Here is a 21,350-nt window from a genome sequence, read left to right on the forward strand (position 1 = left end):
CGATGAGTGGGACTATCAAAAGCCAGATGAAACGCGAAGAGAGGGGTCCCTGTAACACTACGGCCTCCGCAGATTACAGCGGGAATGGTGATTTGTGGAAGCTCAAATACAGATGTGAGCCAGATGAGATAACTTTAGAGATTTACGCTTGATCACATGCACTCTAGTAATCTACAGTAAAGTATAGTGCATCACCGGACAAACTGTCTTCCTCTGGTTTACAGTATGAGCTTTAGAGGCATGGTCACTCAGATAACAAGAATGCAAAATAAAAAAGTTGACTTAAAACGTATAACTGTTTGTCCAAAAATGTCCCGTATATATTAATGTGACCCGTCCTGAGATCAGTTCCTCCCTCTCAGATGTCTTTTTTTTTTCTCTTTTTTTTTCTGGCAGTTTTCTTGACAGCGACATGAGCTGACGAATCCTGAAAAGATCAGCTAATGACATTTCACACAAAGGAGAGCACTCGGCTTATATGATGCTACACTGACTCAGAAACAACAGCATTGTATATATAAGACTTTGACAGGTTCATATTGAATCTGTGTTTCAGTTCCGTGTGCGTTTCCCTCTGTATCCCGTGAAGTATTGTCCTCCTAAATGGAAGTGGCGTTTCCCTTTAAGGATCAGGATTAGTGATGGGACGCGGACTAGGGACGGCTGAGGAAGGTGGAATGAGGCGGAGGAGGAGGGGTGGGGGAGGGGTGGTGTAGAAGAGGGGGTTGCTATCCATATTGTACTGTATGTGTTAGTGACAATTAGCCTGAGGGCCGACTGGCATCTATAGCGCTTTGTAATTAATAAGTGATGTCATCAGTGAGGTCGATATGCTGATTCCAATCTGGTCAGCTTCAAAGCAGCGTGTTGTTGAAATGTTACCGACCAGTTTATATCGAGAACACGCTCCAGCTTGATTTATTCAAATGTATTGATATAAAACCAATATCCTGACTTCTTCATGAAGGTATATTACAGCTGGTGTTGTGTAGGTGAGTCTTAAAAGCCTTGTCATCATTATTCATTATATTAAATATATGTTTATGTATTACTCAGGAGAAGGAACCGGAAAAACCCTCGCTCACAGCGCCACTGTCCCCGGAGCATTATGTTTATGTCCCTTTGAATTCTTGATCTTATACACCTGTCAAAAGAAGTGAATGTGCTGCATTAGCTTTGATGAGCGAGCTGGTCCAACAATAGACACCCCCGCCATAGCCACCAAATGAACATATAAAGGAAGTTAGTTATCAGTGACCGTTGACAGAAAGAGGTAGAACACAGTTGAAGGGAAGTTATACCGGTATATATTATCAAGTTTATGGTCTTCAGTCTGTTTGTGCACTTACTCTTTGTCTTCGATTTGAAGCTTCTACGTTTAACTCACAGATGAAAACGGGATTATTTCATTTTCTGGTGTCATGACTTTGTTTACATATTAAATTCTGAAACAACACTATTTTATTTGGCTTCACTAGCACTGGATGTTTCGCTCCCAGTATAAAGATGAACCATCTCATTGAAATATCTCAGATTTTTCTTTTATTCGTTGGCTTTCTATTTTCACCTCCATCCAAACTCTGCTTCAGTCTTATTTTTCAGCCATGACTTAAATGGTACCATACAAACAGTGGACAAATAATCAAGTAACGATTTGGAGTCTTCTCGTTTGAAAGCTAAATACGTCTCCTAACCTTCTCTGTGACAGGTCAGCCTTTTAAATAGAGAAAGAACGGAACCAGCTCCACTTGTCACCGTCACAGTTTTGACAGGCATCTTTCTGCTTTCAGCAGTTAGCATTGCCTGTTAGCATTTTCTTAACGTCATTAAGGAGCAGTCTACGTTTTAGTCCCGCCTCCTTCTCGTCTCATTAACGAAAGCCAAACGTGCTTTTCATCAAGCTGACCAAGTGCTATACAACACTGAACGCTCAACTGTCTGTTGTGACAGAAACAGCTCCGCGCCACGGCAAATCGATGTTCAAGTTTGATGCCGGTACTTTTAATAATAGTCCATTTAGTGATTTGTTGTTGCGTCACTTGTGTCCAAAAGGAATGCAGAAATTCCAGTTATGTGTCCCGCAAACAGCCAGATTTTCAAATGTCACTATTTGAGCAATAAAATAACCTTCAAGTTTGGATCATTAGAAAAGATTACTTGCCATGGTTTTGAACTAGCATGTGTTTGTTTTTGATATCAGAGGATTGAAATTCTGGTATTGTGACAACTATAGGTGGCTGTGTCCCCAGTTTGACAAATCCAAAGCATTTTCTTCACCACGCTGAACGGTTTCTCCCTGTGGCAGTGGTGTGACTTGTTTGTGTTGTGTCCCTGCATCGTGTATGTGTGTGTGTCTGTCTGTGCGTGTATTGTGTGTTGAATTTCCCTCGGGATCAATACAGTATCTATCTAACTGAGTCTCATTGTGTGGTTCCGGATTGCAGGTTCTGTTACTGCAGTTGTTGCTGCAGATGTTTTCTAATTTATTTTCATAAATGAACAAATTGTTTTTCAACGGGATTTGAAAGAATTGTGTTTAAAGATGTGAGGGGGAAAAAAAAGAAAAAAAAACTTGTCAAAGAAAGATGATTAAAATGTACTGTGCCAGCAAATGTGTGAGACTCAGCGAAGCTTCGCACAAAATGCCAATATCAGCACGCCAACTTGCTGATAAAACTACTGCTGCTGTTTTAGCATCAATGCTTCCTGTGGACAGGATCTGAGTTGAACACGTTTTTCATTCCAACGAGCTAACGGGCTAAATAGCACAGAGTCTCTGAATGCGTTGGCTGACTTCTTCTATGGTGAGAGTTATTTGGAGACATTTTAAATGTGGACTTGACTTTGATCAAATCCCTCCAGCGAATGATAAAGTGTTAGTGATGAACTCACTGGATGTTAATGGACTCTCAGCTCGCAGACTCTCACAGTCCATGTGTGTTTGTACACGTTGGCGTATAATCACCAGTTCCATGATGTGTCCTCTGAGGCAGAGGGCGTCCAGATCAATAACAACTGACCACAGTATGGACCACTAGCTGTTAATACAGGCTCTGCTTAATACTGGGTGGCTATGGCAACAACAAGCTGGAGACAAATGGTGGGGGGTAACAGTAACAACGTCAACTACACCCCCACCCTCTTAATATTAGTGTGTGTGTGTGTGTGTGAGGAGGGGTAGAAGCTGTTTGAGTCGGATATGAGGTAATCTCCCTTGGGCAAACAGTACGACAATACTACAGAGGTTCACACACACACACACACACACACACACACACATGCTCATCTGTTATGCGGCCAGACAACAGGCTGGTCAATGACTTCATCCCTGCCAGTCTGTCCATCATTCATTTCTTTGTTGCCGGCTGGATTCTGGATGCAGCAGTGCAGGAATTCAAACCTGAAGGATTTAATTCAAATGTTTGGCTTTTTTAAATGGAGCTCTTTTTTTTTTTTTTAGTTAATTGTGCAGCTGTGCACTTCTGTTTGTAATATATATTTCAGGCTTTCAGCGGGAGGATTATACAGCTTTTAATGAATTCTAGCTTCAAGGTAGCGGAGCAGAACAAGCTGAGTTTAGTTTCATAGATTGTTGCTGCTGTTTTTGTTTTTCTGTTTACCCAACATGGACATACAACGGGTCCAAGTGCTGCGTTACTGCCTCCCTCAGAGCGTCAGTGACTCAGGCTTGTTTTACAACCACATCTTTGCCAGGTTTGTACCGACACCTTGTTGGAATGTGTGTGTGTCTGTGCTCGTATGCCTCCGGTATCTGTGAGCGTTTGTGATGTAAAATACAGGCAGAAAGAAAAGTGAAAGTAAAGATGTTTTTAAATGAAGGGAGTTGTAGTTCACAATTTGTCTATTTTTGTCGTTTTGCTGACAAGTCTTGATCAGCGTCTGCAGAGAAGTCTTGTGATGTCACAGCAGCGCAGACAGTCAAATCTTTCCCTGTTGTATTTTAATCAGAGCTAAAATACTAATCTGTAATCTTAATCTGGCCTCAACAAACCGTGGTCAAACACAGAATTGAGGTTATTTTGGATTAGTCACTATGTGAGGGGCAATTTAATTTAGCAGAAAGCTGAAACAGAACAACAGTCCTTTGTTAGTATCTTGTGTTTTAATCAAGTGTCCCATGTTGGCTGCTGATCGTTTTGATCATCTTTCTCTCTCTCTCTCTCTCTCTCTCTCTCTCTCTCTCTCTCTCTCTCTCTCTCTTTCTTTCCTCACGCCTGGTCGAATCTTTTCAGTCAAAGTGGGAGATGCTGCCGGAGCAATGCAGCTCTCAGTTTCAGCTCTACACGGAGCATCTTCTTTTATTCTTCACACTCACAGCCCTACATAGCGGAGCTCCGGCTGCACACGCGTTTAGTTCACATTAGTATTGAAGACAGCATGGCTTCTGGCTACTATTGCTGCCTTTAGGGCCAGTGCCTTACTCTTTTGCTCTCGACCTCTGTTTTCTTCTTAGAGAGCGAGTATGAGGAAGAGTAGAGGTGGAAAAAAAAAAAAAAGGAGTGAGGTTTAGTAGCTGCTGGTGCTTCGTGGTCTTAAAAGAGAAGTGCAGGATGAAACGGCTCTGTTGGCTTTTTATCATGAGGGAGAGAGAGAGTGTGCAGCTGACGCTTAAAACCGACCAAAGACCAATTACTGTGTATCCAACAACCTGCAAGGATGAATAAACCTGATAGTAACAAGCTATGATGTTAGCTTGCATGCTGCTGTACAGAAAGACACATTTTTATCTAAAAAAATTAATAAAAAAAAAAAATTCATAGAAAAGATTCTGAAGTCTGTGAAACCTATACAAATCCATAGAAAATTAAAACGTCAGGAAAACCTCTTGCAGAACTTGTGCCATCTTGTCAAATTAATTATTATTATTATTATTTTTTTAATTCCTAGTTTCAGCTTTTATTTTACCAGGAAGTCAAATTAGGGTCCAAAATGTATTTGACGAGTAACCAAGATGGATTTACTCATTCGTTCATTGATGTCTTAAAATTAGAAATATTTATACAATCATGAAAGATAAACCAAAATATTGATTTCAACTCAAGTAGTCCAGTTTAACACTTATTTCTCTCTGACTAATATTTTTTTAATCACCAGCCTTAATAGCGGATTTTAACACCGCTTTCTGTCTTCTACTTTATCTATAAACCTCTTTGTGAAACTGTATTGGATAAAGTTACACAGGATGCTCCACGCTCCCTGATCCACCTTGCAAAGACATGGCAGTGAAAAACATTACATTACAGAGAAACGGAAAGGAAAAAATGAACCAGTGTACGCCCATTGTTAATGAAATGAATGAAATGGACCATTCTTATTTCTCTGTGATTAGGTTTTAAGTCCCAGTACGTCAGATGACATGTATTTCCATGTATTGTAATGCAAATGCAGCACACATGCAGGGAGCTGCAGTATATAGGTCATCATTTTTCTGCTGCTGCTGCCGTGTGGCTTGAATTGAAACGAGCAGCGCCGCGTTCTGTTATATCATGAGACTGAGCTTTTTTATGCACAAAACAACTGGGACATTTAGCTAAGACCATAAGCACATTAATGTGGTTTGCATTAATGCCATTAAGTCGGAAGTTCTGTTCTCTCTCTCTCTCTCTTTTTCTCTCTCTCTCTCTCTCTCTCTCTCCTCCCGTTTGGGGCTTTATTGTAGCTCTTTCGGTTGTATTGCTCTGCTTTGTGGATCACTGGGTCAGGGGTTAGATAAACACTCAACATTTATCAGTTATCACAATCTGGACAACACGATGGATCAGGGATGTTGAAGCTTTTCTGACATTGTATAGATTATGAGACTCAGTGCATGGTCGAATTATTGTTGCTGTGATGCATTAGTGGAGGGGATGGAGACATTTTTATTCCATTGAAGCGTTGTAGTCTTTGAATCCTCATTATTCTGGCGTTAACCATACTTACAATGAGCCACATTTCCACAATGTTTAGTTCTAATAGCTCACTAAGAAAGTCTGTTACATATTCAGACTTTCATCTGAAATACAAATGTTGAATTTCACCCAGAGTTTAGCTCTTTGTGAGAGAAAAATACTTGTGAAACACTTAAAATGGATTGTTGTTGCATATTCTATATGAATGTATAAAAAAACCACCAAATGTAAAGGAATATTTTGTCATTCTGGAAAAAGTGTTTATTTCCCCTAAGCGGGAGCTTTGATCTGGTTCTAATTTAAATATTTAGCCAGCGAACTAAGCCAGTGTCTCACGTAGCTCTCGGCAATACTGAAAGTGCTGACGCTCAGAAAGTATACTTATTACGATGTTTACTTTTTTTTGTACATGTTGGCCGCAGTTTATTGTCATTATTATTAACCGCAGCCATAAACCGTTTTGGATCAGAAAATGTGTCAATATTCCTTTTTCATTCACAAAGCACATAATAAGAGATGGTTCATGTTGGACTGACCAACAGAAAATACTCCCTTTGGTTCAGGTGAGGTAGGACTTGAAATTCATGACTGTTGTTGTGTTCGATGACAACAGTAATTTGGACGTATCTGCAATATCAACTAAGAGTTGCAAACATTATACAGGAAGCACAAAGCAGCTACGATCCCTTTAACTCCACTATCATAACTAAGAATTCAATTGGTCCTGAAATGCAAAAGAGAGTAGATAGAGGTATTGTAATCAAGATAAGACCTTACAAAGACTTAAACAATGTGAATGTTTTTTTCTTCTTCTTCTTTTAATCAGTTGCAGATACTACGCTTTGGCAGCAGAATGTACTGCTGCGATCCCTGAAACCTGGCATCTCTTGCACATCTCACAGTTTCTTTCAAACAAGCTAACTGAGCTTAGTTTTGTCACTTACAAATGACCAGACTTCACACTGTTTCTCGACAAAATAAAAGTTGGCTGGTGCGGATTTTGAATCAGCAGGCCTCCCTCCTCCTCCCTTCTTGTGCCTGTGAACAGTACTTTCCCCACAGAGCAGATTAGAGGTCGTGTACGAGGGTTAAGTCTTGGTTAATTTAGATTTAAGACTGCAGTGAGGTAATGATCTGCCTGCAAGGCTCTTGTCTCTAATCCAGGCAGTCAGAAAGACCTCCTTCTTCTGTCAGATAGACCCCAGCACCCACCCAACTCAACACACACACACACACACACATGTCCACACTTTAGATAAATACACCCCATATTCAGGCGGTTGCTTTACCGTGCCCTGAATTTCCCACTTTTTCCATGTGGGAATAATCTTCAGAGTGAGCGTAGTGATAACAGTGACAGAGTGTCCTCACAATAACCAATGTGTGTGAGAGTGTGTGACTGTGAGTGCTTGTGTTCCTGACTTGTGGGGACCATTGTTATGAAACAACATATTGAGGACATTTCTGCTTTTTGACATCTTGAGTATTCTGAGTAAATTGAAGGACGTTTTAATTTGTGAGAAGTGATTAGAATAAGTACGAGGTTTGGCTCAGACAGAGATGAGCTAGGCCCAAGGGTCGGAGTAAAGTATATGCGGTTGGACATTGTCTGAGCATGCTTTTTTTTTTTTGTCTCTGTTGTGGGGACCAATGTTTTCAATCAACACAACACAAGATGACGTCTCTGCCCTGTGAAGGGCGGCGGGGCATCAAATGTATGTCTACTCTGTCGTCCTAAGCTGCCCTTCACGAGAAATATCAGTGACTGTTATTTTGGGCGTTCAGCATGGGTACCATATTTTACTGTGTGGGTGTATAATTATGTATTTCAATTCCAGTTTGAGCAGACTGAGTTCAAGCTCCACTCGAGCTCCTGTTGGTGCTTGTCATTTCACATCAGTCTGCAAAGCATTTAGCCAGTTTACAACTTCCCTTATGTGATAAACCCAACAGCATGTCTCACGTTGAACATGCTGTTGGCTGATATCAAAGGTGGCGTGTAGACATAACTGGAGTCTTTCTATACTGCTCTGCTGTAAAGTAAACAGGTCTGTGTTAGAGATGGTTATATTTGTCTACCAAACCGAGCCCCTTCCTGACACTGACTGTACGTCTCTTTTAGCTAAAGCACCAACCGGGGAGGCATCAAAATGTGTAATTATCACTCCTGCTGCACAGGAAGCTGCTCAGCTGGCTTTTATTGTGCACAAGATTAGACTTTTTTTTTTTTTTAAGCGAGTTAATTAGCATGAAATGAAATGATTAATTGGGTGAATGAAGTTGTCACCAGCTTTGTAGATTGACTGCTGCGCCACGAAGATATAGCAAATAATCAGGGATCTTTTATTTGCTGATTGAGAGAATGAAATATATGGATTTTCTGGCTTCTTAGGTCAATCAACCAGGTCCTTGTCTTCTTTCTTCTTCTTTTTTTTTTTTTTTTTCTCTTGACATAGTTTACAATAAACAGAGACATGGCAGTCCTGCCGATTTGGAGGAGAAGAAGAAGAAGGCTCAGTCAGGACACATATGACTACCCCAACTCCCTTATCCAACTGTGACATATTTCACAAGATTTATTTGTAGGTGATGTGTTTAGGGCATACTCTTTAAAGCAAAAAAAAAAAAGAAGAGGGAAGAGGCTTTTTTCCTTCTTTTCTGATCCAGTGCCAAAGAAGCTCAGGAAAGCTTCTTCTCAGTTTTTGCTCGGAGCTCATAAACTGAACCATTAGATTAGCCTAGTTTAGTTTTCTGTCTATTTGGATACAAAAAAAGGCTGCTGTGGTAGGAAAGTGCTGCTTCTCTAAACACTCTGCATTTGAAACTGTATGTAGCTATCGCAACCCAAATAAATGTCGTGTTGCAGATGCAAGCGTGAGAACAAAAATGGCATAACACCTTTGGTCACACTCGGGTTAAAGCTGCAGACTATAAATAGGCTCAGTTTCAGTCCATTTTAGTGGCCTATGGTTTGTTGTCACGTACCGTGTCTCCCCACAGGTCAGCTCGGTGCTGTCGTGTAAAGCCAGAAGACGTCTCAAATGATGTGCAGCTTAATTAGATCAGCCATTTATCTCTGCGGATCGTTTTAACTGTGCTGGAGTGGAGCTGCGACGTGACCACAAGAACAAGCTGAAATTGAGCTGAACAATGACATCTACTTTATTCTGGAGCATTCTAAGAAGAAGGCCGTATTCTGAGAGTGGTTCAACATGTATAGACCTTTTCACACAGCACCATTTCTATGCAGCTCTGGTAACCTTTAGTTGTGTTTTTAACATTTAGTTGTTGTTGTTTTGTTTTTTTTTAACACTGAGAACAAAGGCCAGACTAATCTGTCCTGCTCTCATGAGAAAGCCATACTCGGGCTGTGTTGAATGACTCATCATGTGTTCGGGTCTGTTCGGGTGCCTTCCACTGTGAACCAGCACGATGAAACAATTACCCCAGCAACAAAAGCTAATTGCCATGATAACAGAAGCTCAGGCCTCGGGTGCTACCCAGAGAGAACGCCGCATGCCCTCCCAACGCCCAACCCACTCCCACAGTTTGCCAAGGAAACACTTTCCCAAGCCTAAATACTTCCAGAGATGTAATCCTGAAGCAGCAGATCTCACTGACATTAAAAAAAAAAAAAGATCTTGTATACAGGTATTTGTTGCACATGCAGGATCAGGTTCAGGCATCTCTTCTTCCAGCACTCAGCTTCCTGCTAATGGACTAAAAACACACTCAGAGTGTGTATGTATAGGATTTGTGTGGAGGAGGGTGGGATAAGGGAGGGGATGATGGTGGTGGGTGGTGGGTGGGAGGGGGTGCACCACATATGTCTAAGCATGTGTGCAGGGAAGTGCTTTGCTTAATTCAAAAGCCTGAGAACGTGGCCTCCTTTTCACCGCTCGCCTATGAGGCTTATTTGACATGAGGAAGTGCTCAGAGTGGCAGAAGCCTTCAGATCCTCTCTGCCCTTGTTTTTCTCCCTGATGTCTATTCATCTCCCTCCCTCTCTGTCTCTGCGCTCTGAAATCCTCATCTTCTTTTCTTTTCACCCCTCCAAGGCTGGCTTTTAATATGAACATTCCCCAGCATCCAGTGAGAAATGTGCAGAGTCTAGCAAAAACAAGGTGACACGCTCTGATGAGAGCTGGTAGCCAAATTATGTCAAGCTTTTTTTTTTTTTTTTTTTTTTAAAGTGTATCAAGTTCAGGATACAGTTCTTCTATTTTTTCGAATAAGAAGAGCTTCCTCTCTTTTTTTAAAATGTATTTATTAATTTTGAGATATTTTGCTTATCTTATTAGCCTGTTTGCGTTGGTTTAAAGAACTGTATATGAGTTTCATTTCTTCTTTTATTCATGAGCTGCTAGTGGGGAAGTGCTGATGCATATTTAAAGATGTAGTCTATAGAATACACAAGAGAGAAAATACCAGCAGGCTGACAGCCGCAGAGGTTTGGAGCAGCCTGCTGAGAGCAGCTACCTTATATAATCAATGTTTTCTATCATCTGGTAACATGGCTCCTTGTGCGTAAGAGGCTGATTGCTGTGATGAGTTCAGGTCCTTTTTCAGAAGTTACACTCTGAGGGTTGTTTTCATGTCTTTTCGCTCACTGTTTAGGCTTTGCTGCATAGATTCCTCTTTTACTGCCTTGATTGATTCTTATCACTCACATGTGGCAGCAGATCTTTGCAGTTAAAAAAAAAAGCTCACAAAATATATATTTGACCAAAAAGACAAAAAACAGGCTGCTGAAGAGTGAAGATCAGATGGAGACCGAAACAGCTCAAACGTGGTAGAAATGCAGAAACTAACGGAAGAAACAACAATTGTTTAGTTCTGTCTGCGTGATGTAAACAGTCGTGTGCTCACATGTAACTTAAAAGGTGACTTTCCTGTCTTGCCATGTTGTGATTATAGCTCGTTCCAGTGGGCAGACAGATGTGTCTGAAGAAGTCCCTCTGTTCAGGAGGCACTATGACAACTCAAATCAACACGTTCACAGCCAGGATTTACTAAGTTTGGACCTAAATAGCTGATGTTTCAACTGGAACGAACAATGTCTAAGTATTTTAAGGCGGCGGAGGGGGGGGCGGGGTTATGCGTCATTGGGGACTGATTTGACTGACAGCTGCTTGCTTTGTAGCTGCACAGCGTGCTCGGAGCCTGAAGTCCTGCCTTTTCCAAAATGTTTCAATATACAGACGTCAGCCTTAGACCGCCTTGTTTCAATAAATGGTTCAGGGTCAGTGTTGTTGCTCTGATGCCTCTGATCATCAAAATCTAAATATCTGAGGTGAAAAGGATCAAATCAGTTTTTTTTTTGTTTTTTTTTTATTGCCAAGTACATTTACACATACAAGGAATTTGTCTCGGTGTAATTCAGTCTTATGTGTTGATTTGAAAGGTTTTCTGAAGTAATCTTTCCTTGGTCTTTAGTTTGGCCTTTAGTTGTTCCTGTTACGTACACTCTACCTCTGATTCATCACGTTCTTTTAATGTCACTGATTGTGATGTTCAGCCGTGTATGACCTTTCTCAGATTTTGCCACATCATCTGATTCTCCTTCTTCACAAACGTGGAGTCGCTCAGTTTCATCCCGGCCCGCTCTCCACTCAGTCTCGCTTGTTTTCGTCTGGAGCAGCTTTGATGCTAAGTCGGCATCATGTGCCCTATTGTGCCTTGTCTCCCCTTATGTCATGTGGGCAAAACAGAGTCACAACAGAGCACACTGTCTGGAAGGGTGACAAGTCTCTTACGTTTGCTCAAATTAGCTCAGCTGCTATGTGAACCATGCGACCAATGAGCTGATCTCCCTGTGCCAGATCCTCTTTCTAGTCTATTTTTTTTTTTTTTTATCACCTCCGATGAAGCAATGAGCTGTGCAGAATGTGAAGCAGCAGTAGACGGGTGGCAGCTTTATTTCTGACTTCTTGAAGAGAACTGAAACCAAGCTTGAGGCACTCCGTCCCTCCTGGCCCAAACTGCTCCAGAAATAGGGGCCTGTTTTTGTAAGAAGATCCAGCAGAGAGATACAGCCTTCACCCACTAACACTCTGTGGTCGGCTGAGTCTCTGAAGTGACTGATACGTAATAAGGGAGTCTGTTTAGCTTATTTGGAGATGTAGGAAAACAGGATGTCTGTAGTTATCTCATGGGGGTTCTGCATTCACAATAACAGAATATGAGCCTTTGCCGATAATATCAAAGGATACAATTTTCCACAGGAAACGGCAAATGTTACACGTTTTCTCTATCTGGATACATAACGAGTTAGATGGCCTTTGACTCTGCTTCTGTGTCAGAGCTGCTTTGGTTTTAGATTTTTAGATTTTAAATTTGCCTGTGCAGGACGGCGTTGTCTCCATGTCTCCTTGAATTGAAGGAATTCCACATTCTCATCTGCTCCTTTTAATGACCAGTGTGTTTCCTGTTTAGTTTCTTGACGTCCTGTTTGTCCGTAAATAAAGGATATTCGTCTCCCAACATCTTGATTCAGTGTTGAGCTGCCTGGAAGCTGACACATCCAGACATGACTGAACCATACTGTATGTACATGGGCTGCATGCGCTGGAGCCACAGTCTTGATTAAATTGTCTTGATAGCTTTGCTTTAATTATAGCCGCGGGTTAACTCCACAACAGTTGTGCAGTGGGGACCGATGCACGTTTGACGGACCGATCTGGTTGTAATCGTGGGAGTTCCATCTGTCAAGTCAGCTTCGCCCTCAAGAACAAGTGTCCTGTGCTCTGCAGTTTATACTCCCATCTTTAAATACTGTTGTTTTGAAATAAAAACCTGTGTACAAGTGTGGTGTGTCTCATGCTGAGAATCCCAAAATGGAAAGCATGAAAGTTATTTTCTGAATTCATCCAGCAATATTCTACATTTAGGCAGAAAATATATTTAGAAAAAAGCTAAAAAAACAAACCACTCTGTTTGAAATTCTTTTCATCACTCCCAGAACCCTGTCTTACATAAAAAAGAGAGTATTCATTTGAAGAAATATTCGGGCTAGTAGCCAGTAGAAGCTCTGATATCTACGTAATCACTGCTGAGTTATTTGAGGCGAGGGAGCCTGAGGGCAGATGATGCAGGAAAGTGAGAGGAAGCGGGCTGAGGCGGATCCATGTGTCAGAGGGGGGGAAAGGGGGGGGGGTCTCTCAGGTGTCACACTGTCTCCCTGCTACATTAGTGGAAAGATTTTGTGTGTGTGTATGATAATGTTGGCATTTGAATGTTGCAGGCATCCTCAGGGGCCTTAAGTCACAGCCCCTGATAATTACTGTGAAAGATAACCTCATGGATCTGCTCCTCCATTTGTATTATTTCCGCCTCCTTTACTGTAGATATAGCTGCACTAAATTGCGAGGATAAAAAATGTAAGAGCGCAATCTCATTGACTTCAGGCTCTCCAGGTAATGGAACAATGAATCGTGGCTCTCTTTCATGTCATCATTATTCTACCACTCTCAGGCCCTGCTTTTATTTTGTAGCACCAGTACCATCTTTCAAACGTGTCTTTAATTCTATATATTTTTTAAATGAGCACCCCCTCTCTTTGGCTTTATTGGAAATGTGCCAAACCTGAAACATTTTTTATGTCGTATAACATGTTTATGTAAAGCATGCGACAAAATGTCAGTTATTTTGATTTGTCAATGGAAGTGGATTGTTAATAATGAATAAATCTCTATTTTTTTATCTTTGTGCAAATGTCGAACATTTAGCTGCTCAGTACTAGGTTTTAAATATGACTATAATCTATGATAAATGTATTGGATAACTAATAGTTTAATAGTGAATGCTGCTCACTTTAAATTTAAATGTCTCCATTTCCACCTGAACCTTTGTAGGTCCATGCACAACTATCAAATGTATGTCTGAGTTCACTTGACATCATCTTAAAATAACTAACAGAAGTTTAAGAATAGCGTCGGATAGCCAACGTGCCATGAGTACTCTGTGGTTTCCTTTTTTTCAGGCCCTCACACCTTGAGGCTGCTAATGCGCGTCTGACTGCCAGAGAGCAGAAGTCTTTGAGGTGTTGAAAGTGAGAATTAAAGTGCTTAGTCACCTTACAGACATGACCTCAACTCTGTCGGTCCACATCATCTCTCTGCACCCGCTGCTCTGTGTTTCCATACTGAAGCTTTTTAACCACCTTCAGGCGCATGTGCTTCGCTTATTAGTGCAGTCACGACTCCCGAATAAACGCATAGGTCTGCGTGTCCTCAGCGAAAGTGATATCTCTTAAAAATGGTCATTTTGTGATGGTCGTTGTCTGAACCACAGTAGCATTTTTACTGAATTAATACTCTCCACCTCTGTGGTTGTGAACATGATTATTTAATGCTTCCTTACAGCTGTGTTCATCTGTGCTATGCGACTTTTTGTTTGCATTTTTTTTTTTTTTTTACCAATTTAGACTCCATCTGGCGATATAGTCACAGATCAAACACTTTGGTTTTTAACACACTGTGTCATTACCCAACACACTGCACACACCCTTCTGAACTCCCGTCTCCATGTCACAGCACCACAGTAAAAGACCAGGAGGGCGAGGGGAATTTCCAAGGTTCACTTTTAGGTTGAAACCTTGTTTATAGCTCAGAAAAACGCTAAGCCAACCTCTCTTCCGCACACAGGCTGTCAGATTACAGTGGCAGCATGTTATTGACTATGTGTTGATATGTAGTGGTAGCTACAGAAAGGTGTGGCTCTCTAGTGACCAAGCAGCTAACCAGATAATCATACAGTGACTCTGTTTCACTGGTTTCACATTATTGGCTGTCGCTCTGTTCTGGCAAAAGTTTGAGAGCTAACACTTCAGTGTGTCAGGCTCTTTTTCTTATTGTTGTTATTGACAAGTAAAATCTGAAGTTTTTACTATACCTGAATAATTGTCTTCATGGTTGTTGTCATTGTTGAATAGCTTGGCTCTTTAAGAATGCTTCCCTCAAACAAGCTGAGCACCTTCACAAACAGGCTAAGCTAGCTAGCAGCTCTGCTCAAAGCACATCTTGATGTTCTGTTTCCATCAAAGAGTTTTACATAAACTCAGATTTTTAACATTCAACTGATTGATTTTGTGAATTTATCAGGTTTAGTTCTTTTTAACTTTATATTTAGTGTGAGAAGAAACAATGATTGCTAACCCTTTGCTAGCTTTGACTTAAAGCTAGTTCTTAGCTAGCAGCTCACTTTTACGCTGTTAAAAACAATTTGCATGCAGCCCTACTTTTTCTCCTTTCTGACTGGACTACGGTTTTTATAAAGAATAAGAAAAAAACTGCATTTTTGGGGGGAAGTATAGTTTAAAAAGGCATCTGTCATGACATCAAATAAGGCACTGATACCTGATATTTGCACATTTGAGGCTGTAATGGAGACATTGTGGATCCTGGTATCCAAACACAATAAAAGAAACCCTTTCTTACAAACATAACTAGATCTCATAATGTTTCTTTGCAGGTGTCAGATTAACTGTTCTTTCTCTGTCTTCCTTCAGTGAACAGAGTATCTGCCAGGCGCGAGCCTCTGTTATGGTCTACGATGATGCCAGTAAGAAGTGGGTGCCCATCAAGCCAGGGCAGCAGGGCTTCAGTCGCATCAACATCTACCACAACACTGCCAACAACACCTTCCGAGTGGTGGGTGTCAAACTGCAGGACCAGCAGGTGAGAGAACATTCAGCATCACACTGCTGGTAATGAGAAGTGTACACAAACCTCTTATAATATCCTTTATTAATCCTCTTATAATATGCCTTATTGTATACCTATGATATCACAGGTCTGTGATATCATAGGTTATCAGGATTGACCAATTTTGCAAAAACGAGTGCAGTGATAAGTGGTTCTTTACCTCTGAAGCTATCAGAACTAGAATAAAAAATGTGCAAAAGCCTTTGGAGGTTTGTTTGAGGGGCTGCAGTGGCTTCAGCAGGGTTACATTTGAAGTGATACACAAGAACCATTCCAGTGCATAGGACCCCTTTATCTTCTAGATTCCAAAGCACACGTAGTTGATCACAATGACTGAGTGAGCCAGAGAGAAAGCCAGTGCTTTAAAGCTACTTGTAACAGCAAACAGTAGGATAAACCACAAGAAGCCAGATAACAAGCCTTTAAAACAACTGCTAGGTAAATATTTGTGTCATGTACTGAACTATTATATACCGTTAACTGTATTCCAGAGAAACGTGAAGTAAAAGGCGGCATTGAGCTTGAAGCCTGCGTCATGTTTAGTTTCACACAGTCCAATGCGCTTTTGAGCTCATCAGCTTTATTGAATTCAAAGTCATCTGGAGAAGCTGAGGTGGATGCTTGCTCTTGTTTTGAGTGATCTGGGCGGGAAAACAGACACTGATGAGGGATTTCTCGCAGACTACCCCATGGACTAGCTGGCTCCAGCCTTCTGTCGTGCCACAAATGCAATCAGTACTAAAATGAGCAGACTCTGTGCTAGAATAACACTCAGCACAAGCTTCAACGCAAATCTGCTTTTCATTTCCAGAAGCCTCACAAATGTTCAATTGTTTGCATTTTGCTCATTTCTACGCTATTAAAATTCTTCCCAACACGCAGAACAAACGTGAATGAGCAGAGCATCTCGTATTATAACCCTTGACCGGACCGTTTGCATTACATCAATCGTATGCTTTCAAATGTATTATACGTTATGAGGTTGGTGAGTGGACGTAGCTATAGAGCGAGGAAAGAAATTAAACACAGGAGCCGTCTGCTTAGAAAAAAAATCTAATAATGTATGCACAGTGCATAGTAGATTACGGCTGGTGGTGCCACTGTGTATGAAGGTCCAAACAAGTTGTAAACATAATTAACTTTGAAATGACATATGTGTGGCTTCAGAAAAATAATTTGAGTAATGAGAATTTATTTTTATTTTTTTTGCCCTGTTGCAGGTGGTGATAAACTACTCAATAGTGAAGGGCCTGAAATACAACCAGGCCACCCCGACCTTCCACCAGTGGCGTGACGCCCGGCAGGTCTATGGGCTGAACTTCGCCAGTAAGGAAGAGGCCACCACCTTCTCCAACGCCATGTTGTTTGCTCTCAATGTCCTGAGCTCACCTGATGGTGGAGGTAAGAAGTCATCATGCATGGAATATATTCATTTTTCTTTCATCCACTGTTCAGTATGCCTTGTTTATAAGATCACCTCTGTCTGACATCTTTGGAATGAACTTCCTCAATGAAGCAGTGACGCTCAGATTTGTGTTTGACAAACGTCATCTGTGAGAGGCAGCTCCTGGCACTTGAAGTGTTTGAGTCTAATTCAATATCTCGTTTTTAAAAACTAATAAGATATAGAAGAATTGTTAAATGGAGCCTCAGTTAGATTTTCCCCTTAAATTAAAACCAACTGTTTTTTATTGGCATCTGTGATCAATTGAAGTCTATTTTTACTCTCAGAAGAATGTCAGGTTAACTAAAAAAAATCCACATAGTTGTAATGTTAGTTTTGCTACACAAGCTGTGAGGCTGGTTTAGATATTTACCTTTTAAACCCACATCACCTTCAAATAATGATGATGTCTGCGTCTGAGTCTTCTACTATGTTCAGCGCTTAGAACATGTAGCTGCTCGAATAATCTCTACCTCCCTCTGGTGGTGAGTTAATGTACTGCAGATACACTCCGTATAAAAAAAAAAAACGGTGACCACATTAGCAGGGGTATTAGCAGTTGACAAAAACCGGTTCTTTGACAAAAAAATATAAATTTTGAACCTAAATAATGATTTCTATAATTACTTTTCAATAACAACAAACTCATTATAAAAGACATGGAGTTATATTCACAGATTTATGGGGATGTTTTGCAGGGTGGGTGAATCATGGGTCATGTGAACAAGTTACATTTTAATTTAAATTCATCTGAGCATGCTCCTACTCTTGGTTGACTTGATAGCTTCTGAGCAGCTCTAGTTACATGCTACTTTTAAGCTGTGTGTGTGTGTGTGTGTGTGTGTGTGTGTGTGTGTGTGTGTGTGTGTGTGTGTGTGTGTGTGTGTGTGTGTGTGTGAGTGTAAAAGAAAATATCTGTTTAACTGCTGTGACACCTCATCCTTCCTTCTGACCCTCCCACTGGGTGTTAAAATATCCCGTACGGAGCCTTGATGTCGTACCCCGCTGTGCTCACATTGCAGCCCTCCTTTATTTGGGTGCCTTTGGATTTTTGGATCACGGGCCTCGTCATGAAAGGCAAAAGTGTCTCCGTTCTCGGCTTCCTTGCTTATTTAACCCCATTTCTTTCACTAATCCTTCCTGAACAAAGTGATAGAGTAACATAGAAAGTATAATAATACTGCAGATTAGCTTTGTGATCATGCTGACTCCAGAGTATCCACCTGGTGTTCTCAGAAGAGTTTCTTCAGCCATCATCATCCTCAGTAAGTGTCGGGCTGTAGAGAAATAACAGTGGTGGGAGGTTTTTTTTGTCCAATGGTTACACAGGTTGACTTCAGTTATTTGTTTTGGTCTGCTGGGTGATTACTGCCTACAGCGCTGCAAAATTATAAAGTAAATTTACCTGAGTTAGTAGTTAACTAACGCTTTGAAGAGTGTGTACTAAACGGAAGTATGACCTTGTTTTCTTCCTCTCCCTCTACGTTCCAGACATAATATATTGTAGTTAATTTGCATATCAAATATTTAGCTCAAACAAATAAATTTAAAAGCTTTCAAAAAGTATTGCATGGTAGATTATTTCTGCTCAGTTGCCTGTGGCTTTACTGAAGACTGAAGTCTTTAATGGATTTGTTTTTCATTCTTCTCCTAAAAAAGGTTTCGAGGTTGGAGATTAGTTTGTCTGGCAGAACTTTTTTTTCTCTCACAAGCATATCAAAAAGGGCTCCTACACTGGTACCAGTTTAGACCACTGGCTGAGACGAGGGATCATTACCTACAGCAGAAGCCTTTTTATCAACACTTGGAAGAACGATGAGACAAACAATACATGCAGTGAAGTGTAGTGAGTGTTATTAGTTATCCATATTTTAATCAAGAAAGAAAGAATGACCATGAGCAACAGGGAGGAATAACTCAATCACATTAAGAGAAATCACACACATGAACACACACAACAGTCTCCTGAGGCAGCATGCCTGGTCAGGCCCTCCTGTCCTCCTGGGCTCCCTGTTCTTTATTGACCGTCACCATGGAAACAGATGAAGTACAGCCAAACTTGATAAGAGCCATTATTGTCTACAGAAAGGTTGTAAAGTGTTGACAAAAAAAAAAGCTCCTTGAGGTTTTTGAAGAGTGACGGTTTCACGTGAACAAAAAACAAACTGTCTTTGCAGCGTGAAGTTTTTTTTTTTGCTGTGTTCACATCCCTCCGTTAGCTGGATTTTTCCGCAACACGTACTGTATTTCTGCTGGTGCTAACAAACAGCTAAATATAGGCCTGACGTGCTGATAGGTAAACAGAGTCTGTGTTGTCAGAGCCTTTCTATTGTTCCCCATAGCCTGCTCCGAGGATCTTATTTCTTTTTTTTTGTGAATTGTTTTTATGTTCCATGGTTGTTGATTTTGACAATTTCAGATTCAAGTTTTGACCGTAATTCACGTTTTTTCCTGACATTACGGCCAAAGTGGTGAAGTTTAAATGCTGGTATGATGTCAGTGTTATTTGAGTCCCTGGTTTAAGGTTCTATAGAATAAGGACATTTCATTAAAAAAAAAAAAAAAAAGAAAACGTCAGGGGCGCAGTGGTCAGTGAGCGCATCCCCATGCACGGAAGCCATAGTCCTCAATGCTCGACCCTAGCCTGTGGCCTCCTCACTGCATGTCACTCTCCTCTCTCTCTCTCTCCCTGATTTCCGACTCTGTCCCCTATCTAATAAAGGCATAAAAGGCCAAAAATAAATGTAAAAAAAAAAACTCAAAACTCAAAACTTCCTTATTTATGAGACACTGACGATAAAACTAATTCCAAAGAAATTCTAGAAGGAACACAAGATAATCCACATGCTCCTCTTCTGACAGTCAACAGCTAACGTGTGCTTTGTACAGTAGCTATCAGCAGGTTAAGATTGCATTTCTCCGATGTTACCTTAACCTAACACCGTTCCTATCCTATCATAGAACATATTTTAAAGGAAGTATTAACATTCCTAGCAAACGGTAAGCAGTATAATGATGATTTATTTGGTTTCTGAAACCCCCATAGTTTGACATTTTAACAGAAGTTTAGCTTACCTGCCTGAACATGATCTGAGGAAGGATATTTATTTTATTGTGTATGAAATGCTTTAGCAGCCAGGATCACCTTCAAATGTCCTGTTCTCTGTCTAAGGTTTATGTATTTTGTAGCTTTATTGTTGTTTAGTTTTACACGCACAGCAACATAATGATCATGAGCCGACAAGCAGAGTTTGAAAGAGTATCAAGGAGCAATGGAAGCGGTGAGATGTCTTCCAGAAGCACTGAAAAAAAGAAATCGTCCAGCCAGGTCAGCTGTGGCAGAAAGGTTAAATTACATTGAAAACAGGTCCTAGTAAACAAAGCAGCATTTAACAAGAAAAGCAGGAAGCATGAAATGACTCACCCTCTATCTGACAGCACAATGGACACTTTTAATGTAAAATTAAAACAATTGTCCTGACTCAAGTGAGGACAAACATAACATTTGGATGGAAAAGTTAAATGCTTAAAAAAAGTGTATTTTTCTTCCTCACTGTGATCCGGATTGCAGTGTCTGAAGGCACAACACACACACACACACACACACACACACCCCTGTTGCTAACCCCATGCTCCAGACACGGCAAACGGAAATATCACCCATGGGTGTTCTTAGTGTCATGGTGGGCGTTGCAGTTTAATGACTGGTATTCTGGTGATATGTGATAAGCGCTTTCCCGGATGCTTCCTGTTTATAGCCGCTCCAGAGTGAAGCTTATTATACTCCAGCTTGAGTTCCATATTTTTGATTTTTCAATTACATATTTGTTTGATTTATTTGTTTTTTTTAAAGTTTTGACTGCTGTGGTGTACAATGGAAATTCATGTGGCTGGCAACATGAAAATGACGTTGTAAAAGCAACCCCAAAGCAAAGTGCCTCACATGGTGCTCGCTGTCTGTTCATTCAGTAAACATTACTGGAGGTGCTTTATGACAATGATTATAATGCTGACGGCTTGTTTACATAAAGGAAATGTATCTCACAATGACCCTTTTGTTCTCGTGCATGTTGAATAAATGGAGTCATCCCGTTTTATACCTGTCCTAAAAACCTGCTATACAAAATAAAAATACACACGACAACTCAACATTTTAAAAGTTTAGAGCGACTTTAAAGGGTCATATCTGTTTTTGAGATAACATAAAATAGAAAACCCAAACTGCTTATTCACTTTCCCACTGAGAAATAGTGAGTATTAAAGGGGGCATATTATGACAAATACACTTTT

General features: G+C 40.7%; 1 protein-coding gene across 2 annotated transcripts in view; it reads left to right on the top strand.

Annotated features, from left to right (window-relative positions):
• Positions 1-21,350, top strand: part of evla (Enah/Vasp-like a) — a 35,047-nt gene that overhangs the window by 5,758 nt on the left and 7,939 nt on the right. For both annotated transcript variants that reach the window (XM_079370164.1, XM_079370163.1), the window contains exons 2-3: positions 15,421-15,589; positions 16,837-17,017. In XM_079370164.1, coding sequence (XP_079226290.1) covers positions 15,421-15,589; positions 16,837-17,017 — 350 coding nt within the window. The remainder of the gene's footprint in view (positions 1-15,420; positions 15,590-16,836; positions 17,018-21,350) is intronic.

Source organism: Symphodus melops, assembly GCF_947650265.1.
Source record: "Symphodus melops genome assembly, chromosome: 19".
Lineage (NCBI taxonomy): Eukaryota > Metazoa > Chordata > Actinopteri > Labriformes > Labridae > Symphodus > Symphodus melops.